Below are 24265 nucleotides of genomic sequence, written 5' to 3'. Positions count from 1 at the left end.
CCTCAAGAGGAGGGAGGCGGAGGAGCACGGGGAGGAGGAGCGTGCTGTGCAGCGAAGTAGGCTCCTCAATTTCCAACTTAGCATCTTGGCATACGCGACTAGATTTTCCCATGCAGGGCAGGCGAAGCCCCCCTAAAAAGTCTGCTTGACGGCCGAAAGCAAAATAGCCACGCGGACACCAGAAGAGAGGATCTGCAAGAACTTTCACCCAAAAAGAAAAAGAAACAACTGGAGATTTTTTTCAGGGGGAGGAAAAGGAGGCAGCAGGTCTCCACACACGGCTGTCTCTATGCGCCCATGAGAGGCTGAGGAGGGGGGGGAAACAAGCAAGGAAAAAAAGCTCAAAAGTGGAGGGGAGACAGTGTTAAACTTGCCGTCGCTATGGCTTACCCTCAGGGCTACTTGTACCAGCCGTCCGCCTCCCTGGCCCTCTACTCGTGCCCGGCAGCCTACGGCACCAGCGTCATCTCGGGACCCAGGACGGAGGAGATCGGCCGCTCGTCGTCAGGCTCTGCGTTTGCACCCTACGCCGGATCCACCACCGCCTCCTCCGCGGCGGCCGCCGCCGCTGCAGCCGCAGCCGCCTTCAGCGGCGCTTCGCCCGGCTACAACTCGCACCACTTGCCGTACGGCGCAGACGCGGCGGCGGCTGCGGCGGCTACTTTTACCTCGTACGTGGTGAGTACACAATTTTTATCTTTCAAAAATAAAAAGTTTCAAGTGTTCGATGAGGAAGTCATCATAGAGAAAAGTTGTCATTTAAACGTGTGGTGTATTTTTTGGAGGGAGGGCGTTGATTAGTGCTTTTTAATGGTCGAAAGGGATGCATGCATTAATTAGCATCATTATGTTCATTTTTTTATTCTAAAATTTTCTTGCACAAGAAAAAAAACATTTTGTTTTTTTATTTTGCTTTTTTTTGAGCGTTCACCCAGCATGATGGCCTGCTTAAAAACAAATGCTGACACGTCATATAGTTTTTGAGAAGACCATAATTTGCATATTGATTTTTTTTAAAAACACAAATAAAACCATATCAAATGAATATTAAAGTCATTCAAATCAGCGTTATAGCGCATTAAGGGAGTGCATGAATATTTCTGCATTGTGCTATGCAGAGTTCCCCCTACGACCATTCGACGGGTATGGCCGGCTCAATCGGGTACCACCCGTACGCAGCGCCCCTGGGCTCTTACCCGTACGGCGACCCGGCCTACCGCAAAAACGCCACGCGTGACGCCACCGCCACGCTCAAGGCCTGGCTCAACGAGCACCGCAAGAACCCGTACCCGACCAAGGGTGAAAAGATCATGCTGGCCATCATCACAAAGATGACACTGACCCAGGTCTCCACCTGGTTCGCCAACGCCCGGAGGAGGCTCAAGAAGGAGAACAAGATGACGTGGACGCCGCGCAATCGCAGCGAGGACGAGGAGGAGGACGAGAACATCGACCTGGAGAAGAACGACGACGACGACGTGACCCCAAATAATAATAACAACTTCAAACCCACCGGAGACAAGACGCAAGAATCCTCGGATACTGAAGCAGGTTGGTGGTGCACATGCACGCAGTGGGAGAGAGGGGGGGGGAGAAAGAAAAAAAAAACATCAATTTTTCATCGCAGTCGTTTCTACTCAGGGTGCAAAATTGATTGCTGGTTAATGGCAGTGTATTATTTATAATGGGACAATCGCTTTAAATAATAATCACCTTGAACTGCCCTCGTTTGACTTGCCAGCGCATGAAAGTGCTGCTCATGCAAAGTGTTTAGCACGCCATTTATCTCCAAATGCATAATAACGGTGGATTGGCCTCATTAAAAGCAAAATTATGATTATTGTCGTTTGTTTAGTCGTTTTTTAAATAGCTTAGACTGAATATTTAAATGATTTTTATTACGCATCTGAAGGTTGTTTGCGTCATGCCCTCGCAGATGCCAAAGCACTGCACCCAGGGGACGTAGGCTGCGATCGCTTCAAGGAGGACCCCCTGCACCCCAAGGACGCGGACCCCCTCCTGAGCGACTCCGAGTCTAAAGAACCGGAGGACCCGCAGGAGCGGACTACTGACTTGTTGTTGGATTCTTCTTCCTCTTCCGCCTGCGGCGGCAAGCCTACCACTTCGTCCCCACGCGCGGCGGGGGCTCCTTCGTCGGACCTAAGCCACGCGCCCACCTCCGTCATCCACTCGCCCCCTTCGGCCCCCAAACCCAAACTGTGGTCCCTTGCTGAAATCGCCACCTCGTCGGATCGCTGCAAAAGCAGCGGAGACGCGCAGCAACTGCAGCGGAGCGAGCAGCAGCCTTGCCCGGTCGTCATGGGGCCCGCGTCAGGCTCCCCTTCCCGATCCTCCCCCAGCGTTCTTTCGCGGCCCCTTTATTACGCGTCGCCCTTCTACCCGGGCTACACGAACTACCACGGGGCCACTTTCGGACACCTCCACGGCTCCGGCCCCAGCAGCACTCCCTCCTCCACGGCGCACTTCAATGGATTAAACCAGACTGTATTAAGTAGGGCTGAGGCTTTGGTGAGGGAGAGCCACAGAGTGAGAGGCCAAACGCAGGTAGAGCTTTGTAAAGACCCTCCTTACGAACTGAAGAAAGGTATGTCAAACATTTAACAGCTCCAAAAAAAATTGACTTCTTTTTAATTTATTTCTCAAAAAAAAAAAAACACAGAACAAAAGAAGAAAAAAAACTTACGTCTGAACATTATATTCGCTCCCATTCATTGAAGAAAAACTGTTTAGTTTCCAACGAGTGTAAACGAGAATGGTCTTAAGGCTGCAGCCGAAGTTATTTGTATTAAACATGTATATTTAATGTAGCATTTTTTTGTATTTAAAAAAAATGGACGACACGCTATCTTTGAAGTAAATTATGGAGAGAGGAAAAACTATATAAATATATTTGTGCAGCAGTTATTTTGTGGGTGCAAATGTGTTTCTATAAAAAAAAAATAGGGGGTGGGGTGTGCACCTGACGAGCGCGTCAAATTCTATTGCACTTGAGGGGGTACCAAAAAGAGACCTAATTTAAAGATAAAAATAATATTTAAAGACTGCGCTTTGGTCACGATTTCTTTAATCACATCAAACGAATCACATTTATTCTTATTAAAAGTTTCCAAAATAATAAACCGTTTAAAGCCAATTACCTCGCGTGTTTTACGCGGTGCAATCAGGTGGCGGGCCAAGGTAATGAGCTCGATTTTATGCCGAATTTAGACCTCATTACTATTGCAAAGGGAGGCTGTTTTAAAAGAGAGAGAGAGAGAGAGAGAGAGAGAGAGAGAGAGAGAGAGAGAGAGAGAGAGAGAGAGAGAGAGAGAGAGAGAGAGAGAGAGAGAGAGAGTGAAACCGTGAATAGTGGTTCCATTAATGCAAAGCGAGGGACACACTCGCTATTTTTAATGGCTGTTTGGACACACACATGCACGCACGCACGCACGCACGCACGCACACACACCCGCACACACACACAAACACACACACACTGAAAGGAAAAAATAGGTGGGTGGGTTCTTGTTTGTCACGCGTGTCGTGGAAACTCTTCCAACTCCTGCAGGTAGGTGTCACACTTGCCCCTGATTTCACAACAGGAGGTCCCTCTGGTTCTGGTTCTGTAGGTGCTGCTTGCTATGACATTGGGCTTACACACAGTAATGTTATGATAATAATAATAATAAAAAATATTATTGCAATGATAATCATAATAAAATTATGATTATCATTGTGATAACGTTGTCGGGACGATAGTATCTTATAATATCATTTATGAATGATGACAACTCTAAGATAATTTCAATAATTTCGAATGTCCATAATTTTTATAATGTCTATATGATTGAGCAAATAAATACCAAACAACATAAAAAAGTACTTAAAATATACATTTGTTGTTAAAAATACTGCTTTTTATTTTCTACTATTTGTTATTTTTTTCTATAAAAATTTGTAGACAATCACTGCTCCTGCTATCGGATCAATACCCCCCCCCACCTCAAAAAAAGGACAAGGAAAAAGCAAAACGCATTTAATTTTTGAAGTTATAATCGTAAATGCTCACTGATCTGATTTCTCATAAGATTTTGGTCACGATGCCATGCATGGGACTAAAAGTTCTCCTATGATCATAATAATCTTGACGATTATTACATGGATTAAGACAACTCTAAGAAGAAAATTTAAAGAAATTATTTATTTATTTTATTTCTTGTTTTTGTGCAGGCACAGCCTCAGCAGCAAGGCCTTGAGCACGAACGCACCCGTTAATAAATTCGTTATGTCTGTAAATATTTAAAGGACGCAACCAGTATTATGATCATCATTATTAAAAAAAAAATATTTGATTGAAATTCCCTCCAGGCTTTTAACATGTCACAGATTGGCTCGCGTGTGCGCACACACACTCACCAACGCACAATGATGTGTGTATTCTTCTGCCTATTCCCAGGGGCTTCAACTGCTCTGTCTCATGTGCTCTAATTTATTGTCATCATTATTATGGTTATGATTACCTACCGTTTTTATTTTTGGAGGGCCGAAACTGCTTTTTTTTTTTTTTTTTCTGTGACAAATTGTGCTTCACAGAGGGTTATCTCCACGCCCTCTGTGAGGTGTAAATCACATGATGAGAGGGGTGGAGGAAGACAGCATGACGTTTACATGTCAAATTAGTTGGCGTGAACGTGTGCGCAAAATATGCATGATTATAATTAGTCAGTGCAAATTTTCCCTTTTCTTGTTTTGTGCAGATTCAGTGCAGAGTGTACATTTATTAATAATTAGAATTTTTTACACCTAAAATATATTCTCCAGCTGTAGAATATAATAAAAATCAAGCCAATATAGTCACTCTCAGAATTAAAGTGAAGGTTAAAAAAAAGATGAAATGTTAGTATATGGATTGACATTCATAATGAAAAAGGGGGGGAGGATCCAAGAAGCGGAATGTTAAATGTTGCCCTCGTATAGCCTTAAGTCTTATTAGCTGGTGTTATTATCTTTGAAGTGCACACAATGTTCTTTATTACTATAACACCATCTATGAACTGTTGTTTTAAATGCCACCAATAATTCACAATGGTTCACTATTTGAGTAAAATTAACCCTTTATATACAGCACTCATCAAAATGATTGGCAAGTGAAAATTGTAACCTCGGAAAATTAGTTTGACACTATTTTTTTTTACTTCATTATAATTTATAATTGTGGCGGCTTGCTTGCTTCTCAGTGTTCAAATTTTGCCTGTGGCCTTCAGTTTGCATGTGCTTAGTTGGGTTTTCTCCCACGTGCTACAAATATACACAGTAGGTTCATTGAAAACTTTCCCTTTTCCATAGTTGTGGATGTTAGTGGTTGTTCGTATGTGCCCTCTGATTGATGGCTGACCAACCGCGGGTGTACCCCGCTAATTTCACCAAAATGGCAGCTCACCCGTAACCTTTAGGTCTTTATTATTTTATCATTTTCCTTGCCTTTTCCTCCATGATTAAATCACACAGCCTTAATTTGCGTCCATTTAGGCTCAATTTAAAAATCACCAAACGTATGTACTTCCTTGCCTTTTAAAGCAACCATGGAACCTGTTGATGGGCCGTGTTTGTAACTATGACAAAAGGCAAATGCAAGCATGCACGCTGGGGTGAAATGCAGGCGAAATGACATGACGGATTACTCATTGACTCAAGTGTTGCCAAATGAGGAATGCAATAATGTTGTAATGGAAAGTCTTTAGTTGAATTGAGTTTCAACATCTCAACAGTCACATTTTCGTTTCTATGTATTGTATCAGAGTTGCTGCGTAAAAGGACAAATTGGATTAAGGATTATGGAATTGCAGCGTGTTGTGTTTTGGGCCGTTAGCGCTTGTCCTCATTCTGGGTCACAGGTGAGTTGGAGACGAAAGGTTGGGTACTCATTAAACTGGTCAGGAGCACACATCCACATTCAAGCACAATAATACACAATTTTGAGTCTTCAATAAATGCAAGCATGCAAACTCCAAACAGAAAAAAAATGGAACTGTGAGGGTGATGTGCCAGCCATTATTCCGCTAGCTTCTTTGATAGCCTTCAAATTTTGTTGATTACCATGTAGTTCATTTCATGTAGGTTCAATTTGGGTCCCCGAGCCAGATTTTGCACACCCAAAATTTAAAATAACTCCACACTTAAACTAGGGGAGAAAGAATAAACATGTCAAGGTAAAGTGCGGCCGTGTTAAGTGTGGGTTCTAAAAGCCTCTCGGACATACTGTAAAGCCACCTCAGATAAGGTGGCGGCAGGGGAAAGAGTGATTTAGCACTTTTTTATTTTTTCGCTGCTTTCTCTCGCGGCCGCTCACTCGCTTCACCGACTGTTTTTCTTATTTCAGCCGAGAGAGCTCCTCTGGGGAGAGATTACACGTGTAATTTTCTGCAGCGAGATGTTTTAAGTGACCTCCCCCTACATAAATAAAACATTTGTATGAGGAGAAAGAAGGAGAAGAAGGGGGAGGAAAACATTAAGTGAGAGTGATGAACTATGAAGTCCTTTAGGAGGCCAAAGGGCCGATTCAGGTTGTGAAAACTGACGGATTTAGTTGCAGTGCTGAGTAATAGTAGCTGCTTTTTAGCAATGACGATTATTAGCTTCCCTGCCTCTATATCGGCATCGTCCCCTGATCCAAGCCGAGGGTCTCTGCCCTGCCCTGGAGGAGAACAAGGAGCAGCGGGAAGAAGAGGCCGATTCCAAAACACGCAAGTATACACACAAGCGGTTAACCTTTTATTTCTTTACAGTGTTGTTTCCATCCTTCCAATTTCAAATTAGGCTGCAACAGTGTAACATAAAACAAATGGCAACAGATGGTCAAATGAAATTCGCATCAGTGTCGCCATGGTTACAATTCTTTTAGCAACATAAATTGTGCAGCAACACATATAGACAGACAATATAACACAATATTATTTATTAAATAAAATTAACTACTTACACAATTCCTCTTTGTTTATTATGAATGGCTGCATTATACTGCCTCCTGGTGGCCAAGGAATACAAGTCAAAGGGCATGAGCAGTCTGGAGAATGAATGAATGAATGAATGAATGAATGAATGAATGAATGAATGGATGAATGAATGACACTCATCTTAGCCATCTCGTGAATGCACTTGCATTGCAGGCACCACAATTTTTTTTTTTAAATATCTACATATTTCTAACTTGTTTTTGAATACACATTTTGAAAAATGGCATAAATATGATTTTTATAGATTAGAAAATTAGGGTTTCTGACTTGATTTGATTCCCAGCACAAAAAGTGTCATTATAAATATAATTTGTGAGGAAATCATTAACGAGGCCATTCAGACGAGACCCCTAAAGATGACAATATTAACGCCGCTGATGGAGATTGATTAAGTGTTTTCTTTCAGCCCCCCTTCAGAGGGGGTCCGGTGAGGGAGGGATGTTTATTTACATTTGCCCTTTTCAAATGATCCCTTTCTTCTCAACATCTGCTCGACATTAGCGCACAGATATGAGTCCTAATGACCGCCGTAATAAAGCCTGACACGCACACAAACACACATCGACTGTGTGTTACGGTACCATAACACACACAATTCTTCTGGGACATTGCTGCACGCTTCTCCCTCAGCCATGTTGTACACTAAAGTGGACCTTCTCTGTTGGTTGTAGCCTGATGGATGCAAATGGCCACTTGTGTAATTGGATTAGCTCCCAAGATGGAGATAAACAGGGCAACACATTTTTTTTTAAACTGTCCTCTTTCAAAGTTATTTTCTGCTCAGTGTGTTAGTCTATGCCTGTGTTAGATGTGTGTGTGTGTGTCGGGGGGGGGTCCAGGCCAGTCCTTCACTCCCACACAATGAGTGGAGAGAGGGATGCATGAAGGCATTAAGGGGCCCCATAAGTGTAATGGTGTCCCAATAGCAATTTGGTAATGTGCTGTCGTGAGATGTCACTCATATGCTGCTCAATCAAAAGCATCACAACCTGCTCCTGGTGGTTGATAGTAGTAGAAAAATAGAATTCTAAGACACCAAATGAAGGGTTTTGTGCTTTAGTTAGCTTTGATGGCTTTCACCATGAAAATTTGGGAAAGCATTCAAGGGCTAAAATTTGAAGGGATTTGGAAGTGGAAGAGGCAAAAAGGCAATTGGATGTTTGTGCCATTCTGCTCAACACCGTGCACCAAACGTTATCATGAGAGGAAATGACTTGAATTAGGTTTTGTCTTGGGTGATATGGTATGACTCCATCTTGTGACAGGTTTGTTAAAACTGCATGGTGGGATCAACAACCCAGGAGTAGCAGGGGGTACTCAAGAGTGTTTGTTAACAAAAACACCAGCGGGTATACTTTGGGAAAACTCCGAACCAAAAGCACTAACAAAGATCTGGAGAAACCTAAAGTCAAACAAACAAATCATCAAGAGCAAACCAACGTGACAGCGACAACAGTCAAAAGAGAACTGAAAGAAACCCAAGAACTAAATACAAGCAAACTGACAAGAAAACCAGAAACACCTGGACAAGACACAAATGGTTGGAGGGAGCTGATTGGTTAACGCGATGGACCAGGTTGACGAGCACAGGTGGAAAGTGATGCCCTAACAAGCAAGACAAAAAAGGCATATGAAACAAAATATGAAACAAAACTAAATGTAATCAGATCATGACACAATTTGAACATTCAGAAGCTAATAACTGCTTTGCTGAAACAATTATTCTTGTTTAATGGCATTTCAATAAAATTGACATGAACAATAAAAAATTTCATTTTCTTCCTCATGTTATTTGCACATGACTTTCTTGCACTTACTCACCAGTTAGCTGAGAATATACAACCAAATAATTGTAAAATTATTTTTACATTTTTAAACACTTTTTACACTTACATAGCAGTAGTAATGTTATCTAAAAGCCACCTGTATAGTTAATAAAGCTTTCATGATGGCAACAGTTGGACTCTGGCAAGGATTACTATAAATCATATGTCCCATGGGAATAAAAATGTTGAAAAAATTGGACGGAAAATTAATTGTAGTGATTCCACTGTAAAACACAGCCAAATTGAAATGAGATATATTAATGCACATGCCTTTCATTAAGTCCCCCAGATGATTCCAAAAGAAAATTGAAGTGGTGGCTCCAACGTCTTCAAAAAGAGTGGCTCCAAGCCAGTGGGAGTGTGTTGGCTTGCCGCACCCAGATTAACAGTATGCTTTACAGCCAATAGGTAATCTCATCAGAGCGTGCCTTTAAACAGATAAAGACCACCCCTCACTTTCAAGCCCCCCCACATCTTGCCCTGCCACCCTTCCCTGATGAGTCCAACACACGGAGAAGCCCGGAAGGAGGTTCACGACGGATCGGGCCGAATCATCTATTGACCTCCTTTTTCAATAAAAAGAGACGTTTCTGGTCTGATGGCTTATTTGTTGGTCTTGCATGGAAAGGCCATCTGGATGGAAGTATGCGATCGCTGCAGTAGGTAAGCATCACCTGCCGACTCAACTCCTCCTCGTGACGATGCAATGGATCTTTGGGTGAGAGGTGGGTTAAATCACAGAACACATATTTACAGTCTTCGTTAGGGATGTTAACGTAAGCTAATACAAATAATGATAATGTGCCAGAGCTTTGGTAGGTGCTGCTGTTTTGGTTATCGCAATGTGACACATGGTGGTAATAGTAAACTTCATGATATACAAAATACTGGCATTACTTTTTGAATTAATTTTTATGATTCTTTTTAAATTCTTTTTATTATTTCATTACGTATTTATTTTCTTAGTATTGCAAGTGGCAATACACCCGGTGATTAAGTGAGGCCCGGCATTTACTCCACCAGAGGCCTCAATTAATTAAATTGTTCTCCAAATGGTCACCAATGACTATGACTTAAGTCAAACATGAGTTTATTCTCAGTAAAAGCAGTTCATTCTGCCCTCTGGGCTTTGTGCTCGGACCTCTTTTGTGCTTCAGCGAGGAAGAATCCTCAATAAATTGGTGAAAGAGACTCAACGCTAGTAAAAACCTCCTCCTTTTTGTTATTTGTGTGTGATTGTGTGTGTGATCGGGGTTCACGGTAAAAGCACTTTTAAGTACAGAAAGGTGTGATTTATGAGCTTGTCACGGAAAGCATTGTCGACAAAAGCAATCAAAAAGCACTTACCCGGCTCCTCTGAAGTGACTGCTTTCTCGCTGGCTAATTTGTGTAACTCCCATGGAGAGGCTGGCAAAGGGTTTGATGAGGCATATAATGATGATTAATGAATTTATTGCCTCGCCGCTCATCAAACGCTTGTAGTATATACACTAATGCGCTTTTTCTTTGGACTTGCTAATGTGGCTCGCCAGGCCACGAAAGGCCAGACGTGAGATAATGTCGCCCGGCTCCTCCTCCTCTTTAACGGCTGTTAACCTGACTGATCCGACGGCCATGAGAATGTGGGTAAAGAGGAGCACAATTGGCAGTTTCAGACTGAAAACACAAGTACTCTCAATTTGCTTCAATTCGAATCATTTTTTGTGGAACCAGATCCGTGGTACTTCGCCCACCCAACAACAGCGTGCCAATGTTCGCTGCTAGTTAGCCAAGCACCTTGACTTACGAGATAAGTACATTTCCTGAGCAACCTTGCAATGTTCTCTTTTGTACTACTTCTGTGTGAGCTACTGGAACCAGAATTTCCTGAGGAAGCAATCCCAAGGGATGAATAAAGTTGAGTCAAAGTCTAAATCCAACAAAATATCAATAATCCAAGCTGAAAAAACAAAACACACTCCTTCTCGGATGTTCTCATGCTGATTCATGGTCAATCAATGAGGTCAAAAGTCCTAAATGAACTTTTCTGTCTCTGAATATTTACATAATAAGCCCCTCCTGCTCCGATAACCATTGTCCGATGCATCGGAGGCGTTTCTACCCGATTACACAGACTCACCTGCCTTGTGTTCAAATGTGCTTGATTAAGTCCGCACTTGTTTGAGCTCCACAAAAGAATGCATGGCAACGACGCACACACCCCAACCTCACTTTCCCCCTCGCCACCACATGCACACACACTCCCCACCCCCCATCATCATCATCATCCCCCTTAGAGATGAAATCCCTTTCTTCGTTCATTAGGATGCTCCCTTAAATACTTCAAAGAGCTGCTCGGCTGGCACAATAAACCAATAAAAGCAATTATAAACCCATATCTTCCAGGCACTCATCTCTGGAGTGTTAACATTAGATAATGAAAGAGTTTGATGACGTGGGATTTTTATTTCCGAGAAAGCAGCCTATGCTCAGATGTATGCGTGCAGCCGTAGTTTCAAAATAACACGGCCGCATATCATGAGCCCTGAATTTACGAGTCAAAATTAGAAGCCATATGGAGCCTGAAAGTACACGAGGGGCAAGGAAGAGCAAATGGCCAGGGCTAGTTACTCAACTGCAGAGTAGCAAGCATCCATCAGTGGAAATGTACAAATTTGGGGTTAGAAATACATTTTTATCATACTTTAGAAGAGGATTGTAGCAAAAGTGGCATCATCATTCCTTGCACTTGGGTCCCGAGACTTCGCATCATGCAAAACCCTGACACAAGTCTCAGAACTTCATCTCAATGTACATTGAAGTGCAATAATAATAAAATTATATGTAAAATTATCATAATATAAATGCAAATAATATAATATAAAATAATATAATATAATATAATATAATATAATATAATATAATATAATATAATATAATATAATATAATATAATATAATATATACATTTACCAAAAGTGGTATGATGATAACCATACAGCAAAATTTGGAAATTAACTGCTCACTAATATAATTCCATTACATACATAAACTACTCTCTTTGCCTCTTTGGCTTTTTTTCTCTGGGCTGTTTCGTACGTGTTTGTTTTTTACTGAGAACGTGACCAGTATTCTTTTGTGGATGTACGCACTATCTCATCTCAGCCTCAAAAATCCTTAAATAACATGCCCATATATCATAAGCCCTAAGTGGGAGTCAAAATTAGAAGCTATAGGAATGGCCCGCTGCGTTAAGTGTTCCCTTTTGGCGGCTGCCTTGGCTCTGATAAGCTCACAGGGGATGGATTTTTTTTGTGTGTGTGTGTGCTCCTCCTTTTTGAAACACATTGACCCGACGGGCAGCAGGTTACCGAGCATGTAGGCCAATCACCAGTAAGTTGGAATCACACTGTCGCCTGTGTGAGTTCTCGAATTTGAACCATTTAAGTTTCTATGAAGCCTTTCACTTGCTGCATAACATAAAAACAATGCTGACGTTCTTTTTGTCATTTTCTAATTTCACTTTCCTCATTTTCATTTCAACTGCTCAAAAGTCCTCAATTGTCCCGTCGCAGTTGCCGAGCACCTCTTTGGAGTCCTTGACCTGTTGGACAGACTCGCCGATGTGCCGACTTCATTAGCGGGTCAATCGCTTGGGTACTTGCTCTGTCATTAGTAAATACAAGAGTATTGACACACACATATAAAAACCTTATGCGCATTATGTCATCGACTTAAACAGTTTTATCTACAAGACGGCGCGGCCACGAGCCGACGTGGGGTCACCCGACCAATTAGAACTGTTCCACCCCGAGCAAGTCAATACCGAGTAAAACACTGATTCATTATCAAAATTGCATGGGCAAAAAATGCAAAGTAAAAGGGTAGAAGGAAAAAAAAAAGAAAATATATGGATTGGCCTAATATGCTTACGGTTAGACAGTCCCAGTCTGTGTGCATAATTGCTTTAATGTGGGCTATTAAGTCTAAGTGGGTATGATTTTACCGTCTGCCCTACATTCAGGAACATCCTTGCCGTGATCAATACTTATGATTTGTAAGTCAGTGACCATCGAAAGCGTGGCGTGATCCTTTACGCATTTGACCTTGTCTCGTTCTTGGGGATATTATCCAAAAGGCGCACGGATGCTGGAGGACAAAGGAATGTGCATACCAACAATAAATTTCTCACAATAATGTTAAACGTTTTCATTCAACATCCGTCTGTTTGTCCATCCAGAGAAACATATTCTATAGATTCGACACTAAGCTTGAGTGGCATAAACAAAATACCTTTCCACGGTAACACAAGGTTAAGATAAGTTATCTGTCGCTGGAATCTTGAGAAACGTTTTGGCAACAGACAAACGTGACATGCGATCTCGTCCTCAATGAAAGAGCAACAGTGTTTTAAATGAGGAGAAAGGTCTGCTTTCGTGTTTTTACAGAAGGCGATCGTCATATTGACCTACTCCAAATACAACCCAAAAAACTGGAAAAATATTGGATCTTCTAATCATGTTAAGACACATTTCAGGTTTTGCATCAAAGTTGGACAAAGTAAATGTTATGCTATCATGTATGTAGAAAACCGCCAGTTTAATATCATTTTGAGTCTGAACTGAATTTAACATGCATGTTTTTGGAATGCGGGAGGAAGTCGACATACCTGAAGCAAACCATATCGCCGCTATGCTAACTTTTGTTTGTTGTTTTAACATTGAATGGATGCTGCCTCTCTCACAAGCAAACATTCCTTTGGCACGGTATAATCTCTCCCTCAACCGCAATGCCGAGCAAGACAAAACACAGGAAACCGTCACGCGCAATCACGTTCCTATTCAGTCTGTCACAGCTTCCAATCGTTTTTTAAAAATGATTCCAGCTCATTTGGTAAATTACAGTAAATAAAAAGAGGGGAAAAACCCGTCAAACCCTTCTACTATTATCAAAGGTTTCTCTGTAAAAGTTAGACGGTTGTGAATGTCAATTTTCTCGTTTTTCTTGATCCAACGCAAACCGCACAAAGGAAAGCCTCCGAGTCTTCAGGACCCCCCCCCCCCCCCCCCTTCACACACAGTGAACAAAGCAGCGGTGTGCCAAGGATTACACTGTAAAATATGCATGTCCCGATGAAATATGCATACAGCCGTGTGTCATCAATGACACGCTTTCTACAAAGGCTAGACCACATAGGCAGGGAACGCTTGTTTCTGTTTCGACTCCCGTGACTTTAATGGCTGTAGACATATGAAACGGCTCATCGGGGGGAATGATTAAGCCTGGCACGGCTGCGTTTGTTTTATACACCCAAGCGTTTGTTTGCTTTATTTCAGTTAACTCCAAGAATGGGGATAATAGAGCATGCAGCAAACGGGAGGGCTCAGTGCGCCAAGCGGCATTGTTTTAGTATTAAACGCCCCAAATATCTGCAGGAAATAAGAGTGTTTGCCTGTGGATGTGGGCCTAATCGACTCAGTCACGGTGGTTTGACGAGGGAATGTTTTCAAGTTTTAACAGGGTCGGTTCCAGCGTTGCTGCCGTTACCAGTGATCGAACTGCGGTGAAGACGATCATCAGTCACAGTAGGAAAAGAAGGTTACATGGGTATATTGATATAATGCGGAAGCTACGAGTTCAGAGAAACCTTCAAGAAACAATATGAAGTTGCTTTTAGAGTTTATGGCATATTAATTGTTTGCATGGCGTTTCTATAGGCATCGTAATACCATCCATCCATCCGTCCAGACCGAATTGCTAGCTAGCTAGCAAATTATATACAGACGGATGATTAGACCAGTCATTGAACCTGGAAACTTATGACGTCACATTTTCATTTCCCCAAAGAAGAGTACTGGTATCATATCTGTACACCGTGGACCAAGTTTGCCCTTTAAATCTTGTTTGTGTCTATTCATTACAAGAGCCTAAGGCCACAAACAGTGCCAGCAGATAATCTCCCTGTGACTCCCACAATCATCACAAAGAGTTTGACAAAAGTCAACTACAAGAGGGTTCAAGCAGATGGAAACTGCGCTCTTGTTCCCTCCAGCCGCCTGACTTCAGGTCTCAGGTGTCTGACTTCTCTTACAAGGTGTGTGTTACCATAATGGGCCAGTTAAGAGGGGCGCTTGTCTGGACACAGCGACTCCACATTTGGAAAGGGTACCTGGACAATTTTGTGGAGACTTGTCTGATGGATAATTGCACAAATAGAAACCGAAACTGTTGACATTATGATATTTTAACATGATTTAATATTAAAACCCAACTCCTTCTTGAAAACTTTCTGGACATTAATTGGGTTGCGTTTGGGAAAACCCGACAAACGTCTGTGGCCGCACTGTTAACTTTGAGTCAAGTCTTCACAGGCTATTTCCTCCACAAGTGGCGTTATGTCTCGTAGAGTTGTCCCAGAACCACCACGGAGGCCCATATCCTACCACCCAACTCCATCTGTGTCCTCTGGAACTTGAATCATGACAGGAGGTTATAAATACGGATGTAATTTTCCCTCTTCAAAGCAGACCATAAAAACAAAAAACGAATAAAAGCAAAGTAAGAAAACAGAGCGACCGCAGCATTTACACAGAGCTGCCACAACAGAGGCTAACAGTGGCCACGCTTGCACTTACAAGCCTTTTGGCATGAAGGCGTTCTGAAGGCAGTTCAGATGCTCCAAATGAGTGGGCATGCCTCAAACCTTAAACATATCCACATATTCATGAGAAGTGTAATAACAAATAGCAACCAGCGCTGAAAACAAACCCACAGCCAGACATAATCCATTACGTCCCATTCTTGTTTATTGACGCTACCCATTTTCGAAAAGACAGTGCGTATATCTTAAAGGCCATTTTTAAAAGAAAAATTATTTATTTTTTAGCCGCAGACAATGATGACATGTCCCCTTTAAACGGCCCCCTTCTGCTGAATGTATGACTCAATGATAATTACAGTATTGAGCGTTTTAAAGAGGGCCATAATTACGATAATCTAAGCTTTCATTCTCGGGGAGTTTATGTCCTCCTCCACCTTTCTTTCCTTCTCTCCATCTTTCTTCCCCGCTGACAGCTGCGTTTCTCGGGAACTACTTTTTCTCTCTCTCTCGCTTGTTCCCTCCCCTCAGACTATAATCTATTGCCGTCCTCCTGGTGCTTACATGTAGCTACACGGTGAGTCAGTGCTGTAATTCCATCATTAGCTGGATGATGTGAGTGCTGTCTTTAAAGTGCCAGCTTTGGCGTGACCCCCGCGGGGGCCAGATTGTGGCTTTGACTGATGCCAGTCTATACCCGCCACGCGTCATCTCGGCAATAATGTAATAATAAGCTTTGCGTCCGGCTCTGTTAGAACCTGCCCGGGCTTAAGGGGGGGTCCTGTGGCCATTTATGTGTATGGCAACACGTTTTATGGCTTTGGGAAAAAAGACAGAGACGTGGTTTGATGTTTTCCAAGCTTCAAATTAGCAAATTATGTTGGCACATTTTTAAAGCAAAGCGTTTAAGGACGATTACATTTATGAACTCATCATGTGCTACGTTGAAACATACGATGCCAAGTCACAGAAGACTGGAACCTCTCGACTTCAAAACGAGCATTTCGTTTGTTTGAAGTCACAAAATGTTCTATGAAATCTAATTGACAATCAAACCGTCATTAAAATATTGACTTACTGCATGAGTAAACTTTTATGCAACATTTTGGGATTCTTCGTAGTCTTACAAGCACGACAATTAGTTAACAATGTCACAATGAGACACAATAAAGCAAAAACGCAATAAATTAATCTTGTTGATATGACGCATGTAGAGCCAGCCTAGTTTGTTGGTGTTTGTTTTTCCTCTCTCTTTAGTAAAAACATTTTTAAGCGTCACACTACAAATGGGACTATAGAAAACTAAAATAAAAGTAATAAATCACCTGTACACTTATATAACTGTTAGGAATGTCAAAATGTGATAAAAAAATCTCAAGCTTGAATTCTGTTTTTATCTTGGTGATAGTTTAAGCCTTGAACAAATGAATTACACTTTTCACTGTGGGAAAAAAACCGGACTGAGTTTAGTTTTATTTATTACCACTTGAACTAAAGGTTGACTGTTTTAGGCATTTGTTGATGGATGTTGGAATACGTGCAGTGTAGGTGACCACGCAGGTGCCTGCAATGGGGAATCCGCCCCAGGGACTCAGGTGGACTCGCCGAGAAAGAGAGAATCCCTCTCAGGGGTCCGGCGTTGCGTTTGTTGCATCGGCGCCGCCTCGAGTGCTCAGGTGAGCCTCGGTGATCAATCATTTGATTCCTTAGCGTCAGGTGAGCTTCTCCCATCAATCCGTCAGTCAGTGAGTCAGTTGATGGGAGAGCCTCGGGTGAGGAGGCTGAGGGATCAAGGCGAGTTCCCGCACGTACGACAACAACACTGATCCTTTGCGCAGGTGGAGATTTGTCAAGGGCTGCTTGAAGCTCAGTTGGGATTGAAAGGCAAGTACACAGTGTTGCTTTGATTGTTCTCCCAGTGTAATGATCGTGTGGAACAGAAAGTCCAAACTTTTTCTACTGAGGGCCACTTCATCTTGTGTTTTTGAAACATGCTAATATTGATCCAACAAGCTGGAGCAAAGCAGTTGGAAGGGGGAAAACTGTTTACATTTGAGCTTGGTGTTATCAGAGACAGTAAAAAATGTATAATTTTAGTGTGATAACTATGAATAAGTGTACCAATTTTATATTTAAAAGTGTGTGACAGCTTTTCTACACCGGAAAAAAAATGGTTTTGAATTTACTGTATTTTATTTTGTCGTGTTTGAAATAATAAAAAGATTATCTGGATCCAGATATATTTTTAACGAGATTAGTTATTTTATCTTACACTTGCGTGACTGAGGTAAGTATGTTAAGACATTTTTTAAATTTGTCTCAGGACACACTTGTGTTGGGAATCACTCAAAATCCCTAAAATTAGCCTTCTAAACATCTATCATTGTATATCTATGTACATGTGTCAACATGCGCTAATCTCTCCTTCTAAATTAGCGTGCAAAGCAATTTTTCAATCATACAAACTTGCAAACCAAAAACACTGTTCTGTTACTTTCTCCTCATGCTGCAATAAAACAAAAATGCCTCAATGCCTGAGGGAACTTCTTTTTCTTTTTTTCAAATGTGTACCGTATGTTGAAAGATTTATGTGCACAACTTAATTGTTCAGGTTTGTGTTAAGAAAAAGACAAGTGAGGACTTCTCAGAAAGACGTTCTATCGAATTGACTGATGCATGTGTTTGACTGTAATTTTACCTTTGACTTTGAGGCGTCCGTCTGGGAGGCAATGTTTTGACTGCTTCTGTTTTAATGGAGAAAGTGACTGGTGTAAAAACTTTTGTCAGATACGTGTGAGCAAACACATTCAAGTTCATCAGACACAGTTAATTTTCACTTTGAGTGAAGTTGGATAGGATAGGAAAGCGTAGGATAGCATAGGATAGGATAGCATAGAATAGGATAGCATTGGATAGCATAGGATAGGACAAAATGGGCTAGCATAGGATACAATAGCATAGGATAGCATAGGCTAAAATAGCATAGCTTAGGCTGCGGCTAGGCTAGGCTAGGATAGGATAGGATAGGATAGAAGGCCTTTATTGTTATTGTACAGCAGGTATACAATGAAAATTGGAGTATAAGTCTCACACGTCACTAAGTTAATTGATCGCCACATTTATTTGCTTTGAAGTGTCAAATTGACTCAACAGGTCCCACAGAAACAAACTGTGGAACTGCTTGCGAAATAAGATTGTACGTCATTAAATATGAATCACAACCAAGAAAGATCAAGCCAAGAAAAGAACAATTAGCGCAAAATCAATCCCTTTTCCCCCTCCTTTTCTTGTCTTGTTGTTGCTTTATTTTAGCAGCATAATGACGGCTGGTGCAAGAACACACGTAAAGCTGCAGATTTTTGGAAGAAGAAGACAGACAAACCCCCATCTGGCTCATAGCTATGTCTGGATTGCCTTCTGCGCCCCAGATAGGAGTCAACATGTTTAGCGACATCAAAAGAAAAAACCTGATACCTTAAGTATAAGAAGATTAACACTTGCGGTGATCTCGAGCTTAGGCTTCCACCGGCACTTTTCAACACGACTCCGCCAGAAGGGACAATTACTGACGAATTGGCACCGGCGTCGTCTCATAGTTATTTAACAAAATATGGCACACTGTATAAGCTGTCGTCCTTAAGACTTTCCTTTTAAGTCTGGCCCCCCTATCGCTAACTGGCTAACATATTTGGGGGTGGCTAGGGGGGGTTCGTGATTTGAGCCGACAGCAGGGAAATCTGTGGGAACACTGGGAGAAAGGAGGTGGAAAAAAGGAGAAACAAAAGTAGAGTGAGAGATAATAAAGGAGAATGCTATCGCTCTGTGGTGATGTTTCACAACTTCGAGCCTGTGTGTCATATCTCAGGGTGGATATTTGTGGTGTGCCTAAGCTCGCTGGTATGCCCTGTGGCTTTTTTCCTCATGCCTTCTACCTCGCTGTGGACGCTGTGTGACAAGCTGAGGAATGTGATATTAGGGAAAAAGTCTTGCTGACAAGCTGACAGCTACCAAAATATGCACAATCTCACAGAGAACTAAAAGCAAACAAAAATGGAGTGTTTGTCATTTTAAAGGCATGTTAGCACTAAGCTAGACCTGTTTCTCTATCTGTCTGAAACAGTGGTTATCTTTAGACATTTGTTCTTTACTACTTAAGTGGCTTCATGGGATAAAAAGAATAAGAAAAAACAAAAAAATAAATAACTAAAATAATCAACTTAAATAAAACAACTTTTATAAGAATGGAAAAAATATGGGTAGAAATTTGCATGAAGATATTGCAGATTTTCTATTCTTCTAATTTCTAGTTACTGATTATAAAATGGCCACAAGAGTCGTGAGTCACAATACCTTGAAAAAAGTTTGGTATTCAAAGTCAAAGTCAAAGTCAAAGTCTCCTTTATTGTCAATTCTTCCGCATGTCAAGACACACAAAGAGATCGAAATTACGTTTCTCACTATCCCAGGGTGACAAGACAGAGTTCACAACGCACATACAAGTAAACAACACAGGAAAAATAAAACAAGTCAACATCAATGAACAATAAGAGTGATAGCACGCTAGCCGCTCCCGATGCACAGCAGAGTCCGGAAAGATGACAGTCAATCAGGCCACTGTGAACACGAGCACACAGCAGGCACGCACTGTCCGGTTCGTGGATCCTATCAGGCGAACGCAACCCATCTTGTCGTCCCGCGAACGAACGTACGCCAGGAGAATGGAAGGTACGGCTGGGCGAGTTGGGTTGGCCGCAAGCCTGGCCCGACGTCTCTGCGCTGGCCCCTCTTCCGCTTCCTCGCAGACTCGCTGCCGACGCATCCCAACAATGCTCCAGGACGGAGCAGTCCGAGCTCACGACGCAGTCCAACCCGGGGAGGAAGAGCAGGCCAGTCCGGCGTCGCTCCATGACGAAGCAGTCCGAGCGCCCTTAATCTCTCCGCACCAAAGTCCAGAGCGCCATAAAACCCACTTCCGCCGATGCTGAGCAGAACATGCCCGCCGCACTAGTAGTACGACGTATCACACGAGACGAACACACACAAAAACTGCCGGACAAACACTCAGTAAACACTCACAAAACACCGAACGGGACAGAGAGTGGCCGCTGCGTGTGCACGCGCCGCCATCTTGAACCGGAATTACCACCTATACCAATACCTGGTATTGGTACTCGCCCATCCCTCATATCACCTAAACCTAAGTAGCTAGGTAGGAATAAGCCAATCGAGCACAGTTTTTCTTGGTTGGTAAAAGATGATGCAACAGCATATTAATGCTATTTAGAGTTACCGACATGTCATGTTGATTTTTCCGCAGCTCATTGCACACCTGAAACAGATGTCGCCACGAGTTCTCGGTTAATTCTCAGCTCCGGTGCTCCACGCTCACCACGGGACTTCTCGGGGGTTGTAGATAGCACTCAAGTCTTTACACATATATTATCGCCTCTTATTAATCCAAAGTACATGCCGCATGCTTGTACCTACAACAGTTTTGTACAGGTCGCCCTAATCCGACTGTCACCGCCAAAGCCAGAGAGAGGAAGGCGCCATGGGGAAAATCAGGGACAAAGTTGATTCCGTCCCTGTGGAAAACTCTGGAACCGTTTTTGGTTTCTAATTTTATGGTATTTTTTAATCGTTTAAATATGGATTTGACTCATCTCCCCAGTCCAAACCGAGATTCACACCCCAAAAGCTCAGAACTGTGACTCTGGGATGCCAACCGCTAATCCAATCTTTCTTCTTCATCCAAACTCATCAATTCTAATCGTTATGAACCAACGTCAAAGCGCTCAAGAATTGTAAAAGAAAGCTGCGAGTGATCAGATGCAGAAGCACGAGACACGGCGGAGATAACAGGTGACAAGACATGAGGCGCCACTCACTTGTTGGATCAAGAGGCCGCCGTGGGACAGCGTGACAGACGTCGGTTCCTGACACGTCTTCCGGCGGGGGATGGGGAGGAGACGAAGAGCCGGAAAAGTGAGTGATTTGGTGTTATTTGGGAGGGGGTGAGGGATTCCCTCCAGTGGTTCGAAGAGAAGCTTTAGACGGATAGATGACGTGACCCGAAAGGCGTTTGATCATCTCAGCATCGCTTCCATTCTGTCACAGAGATCCATGCAAATATCACTTAATATTACAGAAGATTTCAGTATTATTAAAGGGAAAATAAGCTGGCTGCTGTCCATGCATTATTCATCAATGGCGGGTGACACAACCTATTTTGTAAGTAAACTGACATGCCCGAGAACAAAGAGAAAGTGTGACGAGTTTCAAAAGGAGGTCGGACAAAGATTCGCCATATGCCTTTACGTGTTAGGCAGAGAGACAATTCCTGAGTGGATCCGAGAGAGGATATCTATCATTAATTGCTTCCGCTCTGCAAGGCAAATAAAGTTATACAAAATGCTACATTTTCACGTTAGCAAAAAAAAAAAAAAAAACAATTCAGCAAGCAAAATGAAAACAAACACAGAACTCACCAGAGCTAACCCTAACCCTTTGCATGGCTCACCTCATGAGTCCAATCCTACATAAAGACTCACCTAAGAGGTAAAACTTATTTGAGGACAGGTATTTATTAAAAACGGTCTCTGGGTCTAGATTAAGGGCCATGATTCGAAGAAGTAAAACGGATGCATACAATCTGAGTCGTTGAGATCCACTCGCAATCATGATAGGCCAGCTGAAATTGGAGTACATCATTATGTCCTTGCCGTTAAGTACAAGAGACAAAATATCCGCCTTTGGTTAATTGGCCGCTTGAAGCAAAAATGTCAAGGCCGTATGGATTTCCTGCCTGCTGAGTAGTCTGCGGCTGTTCCTCCAGTGATGCGAGAGGGTTGGGCGAGCGAGTGTTGGGGTGGGTGAGGGAATTGCAGGAGAAGGATGTGAATAATGCATTACAAGGTATGAGGCTGGTAAGGAGCCGGGGCTCTGGGAATTTAAAAGCATTTGTGTTTGTCACACAAATCAGCGAAGTCTCGTTGCTCTCGCAGGCAAATCCGAAGCGACGGCTCGGAGTTGACGGCAGCCTGGCTTGTACACTTCGACTCTGGGATGAATGAGTGTGTGCTATCGTGTGCATGTATGAGTATTAGGATGGAAACTCGTGAAGAGAGAAGGAAAATAAGATTTTTTGAAAGCCATACCGCAAATAATCGGAAGTGACGTGGAACTTGGTATTTTTTTGTTTCACTGAAGGGGGCAGTGCCCCACTTTAGCTGCACCAGTCGTTTTTATAAGTACATGTGTATGCTTATCAATATCGAGGGGGAGACCACCTTGGAATTTCTGGAAATGGAGTGACCTTAGTAGTCCACACGTGTCACCAGTGGACCTTCAGCCACATTCTGACCCACTCTGACAAGAGCATGACTTTGACCTTTGGCTTTTGAGCCTTAACCTAATGGAGCAGTATATGATGCCCTCAAATGTACTCTGGTTAAAATGATATTTATGTCACAGAAATACATTGCCATGATTGGACTTGTACGGGAGACTATCAAGTGAAGCGAAACACACCAGTGAGGTTCAGACACGGGAACGATAAGGCTGTTGACCCTTGCTGATGGGGAGGACTTATCGTGCCTGGCTGCCTTTGTTGCTCTGTAGCCTGTCAGAGTGGCAATGTGTCAGTGCACATGGGCCTGCATACGATCATGCGTGCGTGTCTCTCTGGGTGGCAGGACATGAGCAGGGTGGGGGGCTTCTTTAATGAACCAATAAGGCGTGTCCGAGACAGTCTGTTTTTCACCTGGTATGCTTTTTGGGAAAGGATGGAATGACAGGGCGAAGGGATTGGACAAGTGGGTGGAGAGAAACTGGTCTGGTTCTCTGCCAGTGATCTTGGGGTGAGCAGGGGTGGGTGGGTGGTGAGGTTATGGGCGGGTGAGTGGGGGGTACAAAGGTGCAGACAGACAGGAAGCAGATAACACTCTGAGAGATGGAGCCAAAACAGGCTCAGCCTTTTTAGAGCTCCTCTATGAGAAGGAGTGTTGATTGAAGGATTATTCTTTTCAAATTTACATTTAATTTTTTTCAACAATATCACATTTTATTGATAAACTTGTTCTAACCTCAACATTTTTTCACTATTTTACGTTTTTTTTTAGGTTTTTTTTCTTACAAGATTGAAAGTAGTTGAGTCAATAATATCCACCAATCATAATATAAGAAAACAGACGCCAACAGGTCAAACATTCGTGTGAGTCCAGCCAATTGAAAGGATTCCACCCCCCCGCCCCTTTCTCACTGACAGGGGTTTGCGTGTTACTTTAGGTAATGGCACAAAGCCGTAGCTGCCAAGTGGAGGCTGGCAGACACATAGCAGACCTTCACTTAAAAGCCAGTGCCCAGGGGTTAAGTGGTCATGGAAACGGGAGGCCGAAAAGTCACAGCTGAAGTTACAAGGCGGTAAAGTCTCCGTCATCAGCAGGTGGGAGGTGAGATGTGGTGTAAGGAGCAGGTGCAACTTGGGTGGGTGGTGAGGGGCACTAAAATTACACCACCGCACTGCAGTGACCCTGCAGGCTTGGCGTGCAGAAAGTGAGAGTTGAATTTGTGGGTGTGAGAAACTCAATCTGGCACGTGTGTCCATGAGAATGTTGTTGTTTTTTTTCCCACCCCAAACGCAAACGGTTGAGTAGCTATTTAACGTACATATGGTGAGTTAACAAAATGAATCAGAGCAACAGCTGCCCTAAACTAACAGCAAAGGTAATAACCAAATATTTGGGTCTGTCATTGTTAATGCACCAGTATGGAAAAACTTGAACCCAAACGATATTTTTAATAAAGTTGTCATTCCGATTCAAATAGAAATGGTTATGTGCATTATTATTT

At 42.7% G+C, this 24265-nt stretch overlaps 1 protein-coding gene across 1 annotated transcript; it reads left to right on the top strand.

The window, feature by feature from the left end:
- The first annotated feature begins 3 nt into the window (after positions 1–3).
- Positions 4–2925, top strand: irx5a (iroquois homeobox 5a). The gene is made up of 3 exons (XM_088371073.1): positions 4–678; positions 1119–1551; positions 1937–2925. Exons 1-3 carry the CDS (start codon positions 382–384, stop codon positions 2620–2622), a joined length of 1416 nt encoding a protein of 471 aa, XP_088227199.1. The 5' UTR covers positions 4–381; the 3' UTR covers positions 2623–2925.
- Positions 2926–24265: the final 21340 nt, after the last annotated feature.

This window comes from Syngnathus floridae, chromosome 3, assembly GCF_059516105.1.
Source record: "Syngnathus floridae isolate MCC-2025c chromosome 3, RoL_Sflo_1.0, whole genome shotgun sequence".
NCBI classification, from domain to species: Eukaryota; Metazoa; Chordata; class Actinopteri; order Syngnathiformes; family Syngnathidae; genus Syngnathus; species Syngnathus floridae.
The sequence above is the reverse complement of the archived record's forward strand: the minus strand, read 5'-3'. Positions and strand labels throughout refer to the sequence as shown.

Coding starts and splice junctions, on each gene's coding strand:
- irx5a (XM_088371073.1), top strand. CDS start 382: ATGGCTTACCCTCAGGGCTACTTGTACCAGCCGTCCGCCTCCCTGGCC. Junction 679..1,118: donor CTACTTTTACCTCGTACGTG/GTGAGTACACAA, acceptor TGTGCTATGCAG/AGTTCCCCCTACGACCATTC. Junction 1,552..1,936: donor ATCCTCGGATACTGAAGCAG/GTTGGTGGTGCA, acceptor ATGCCCTCGCAG/ATGCCAAAGCACTGCACCCA.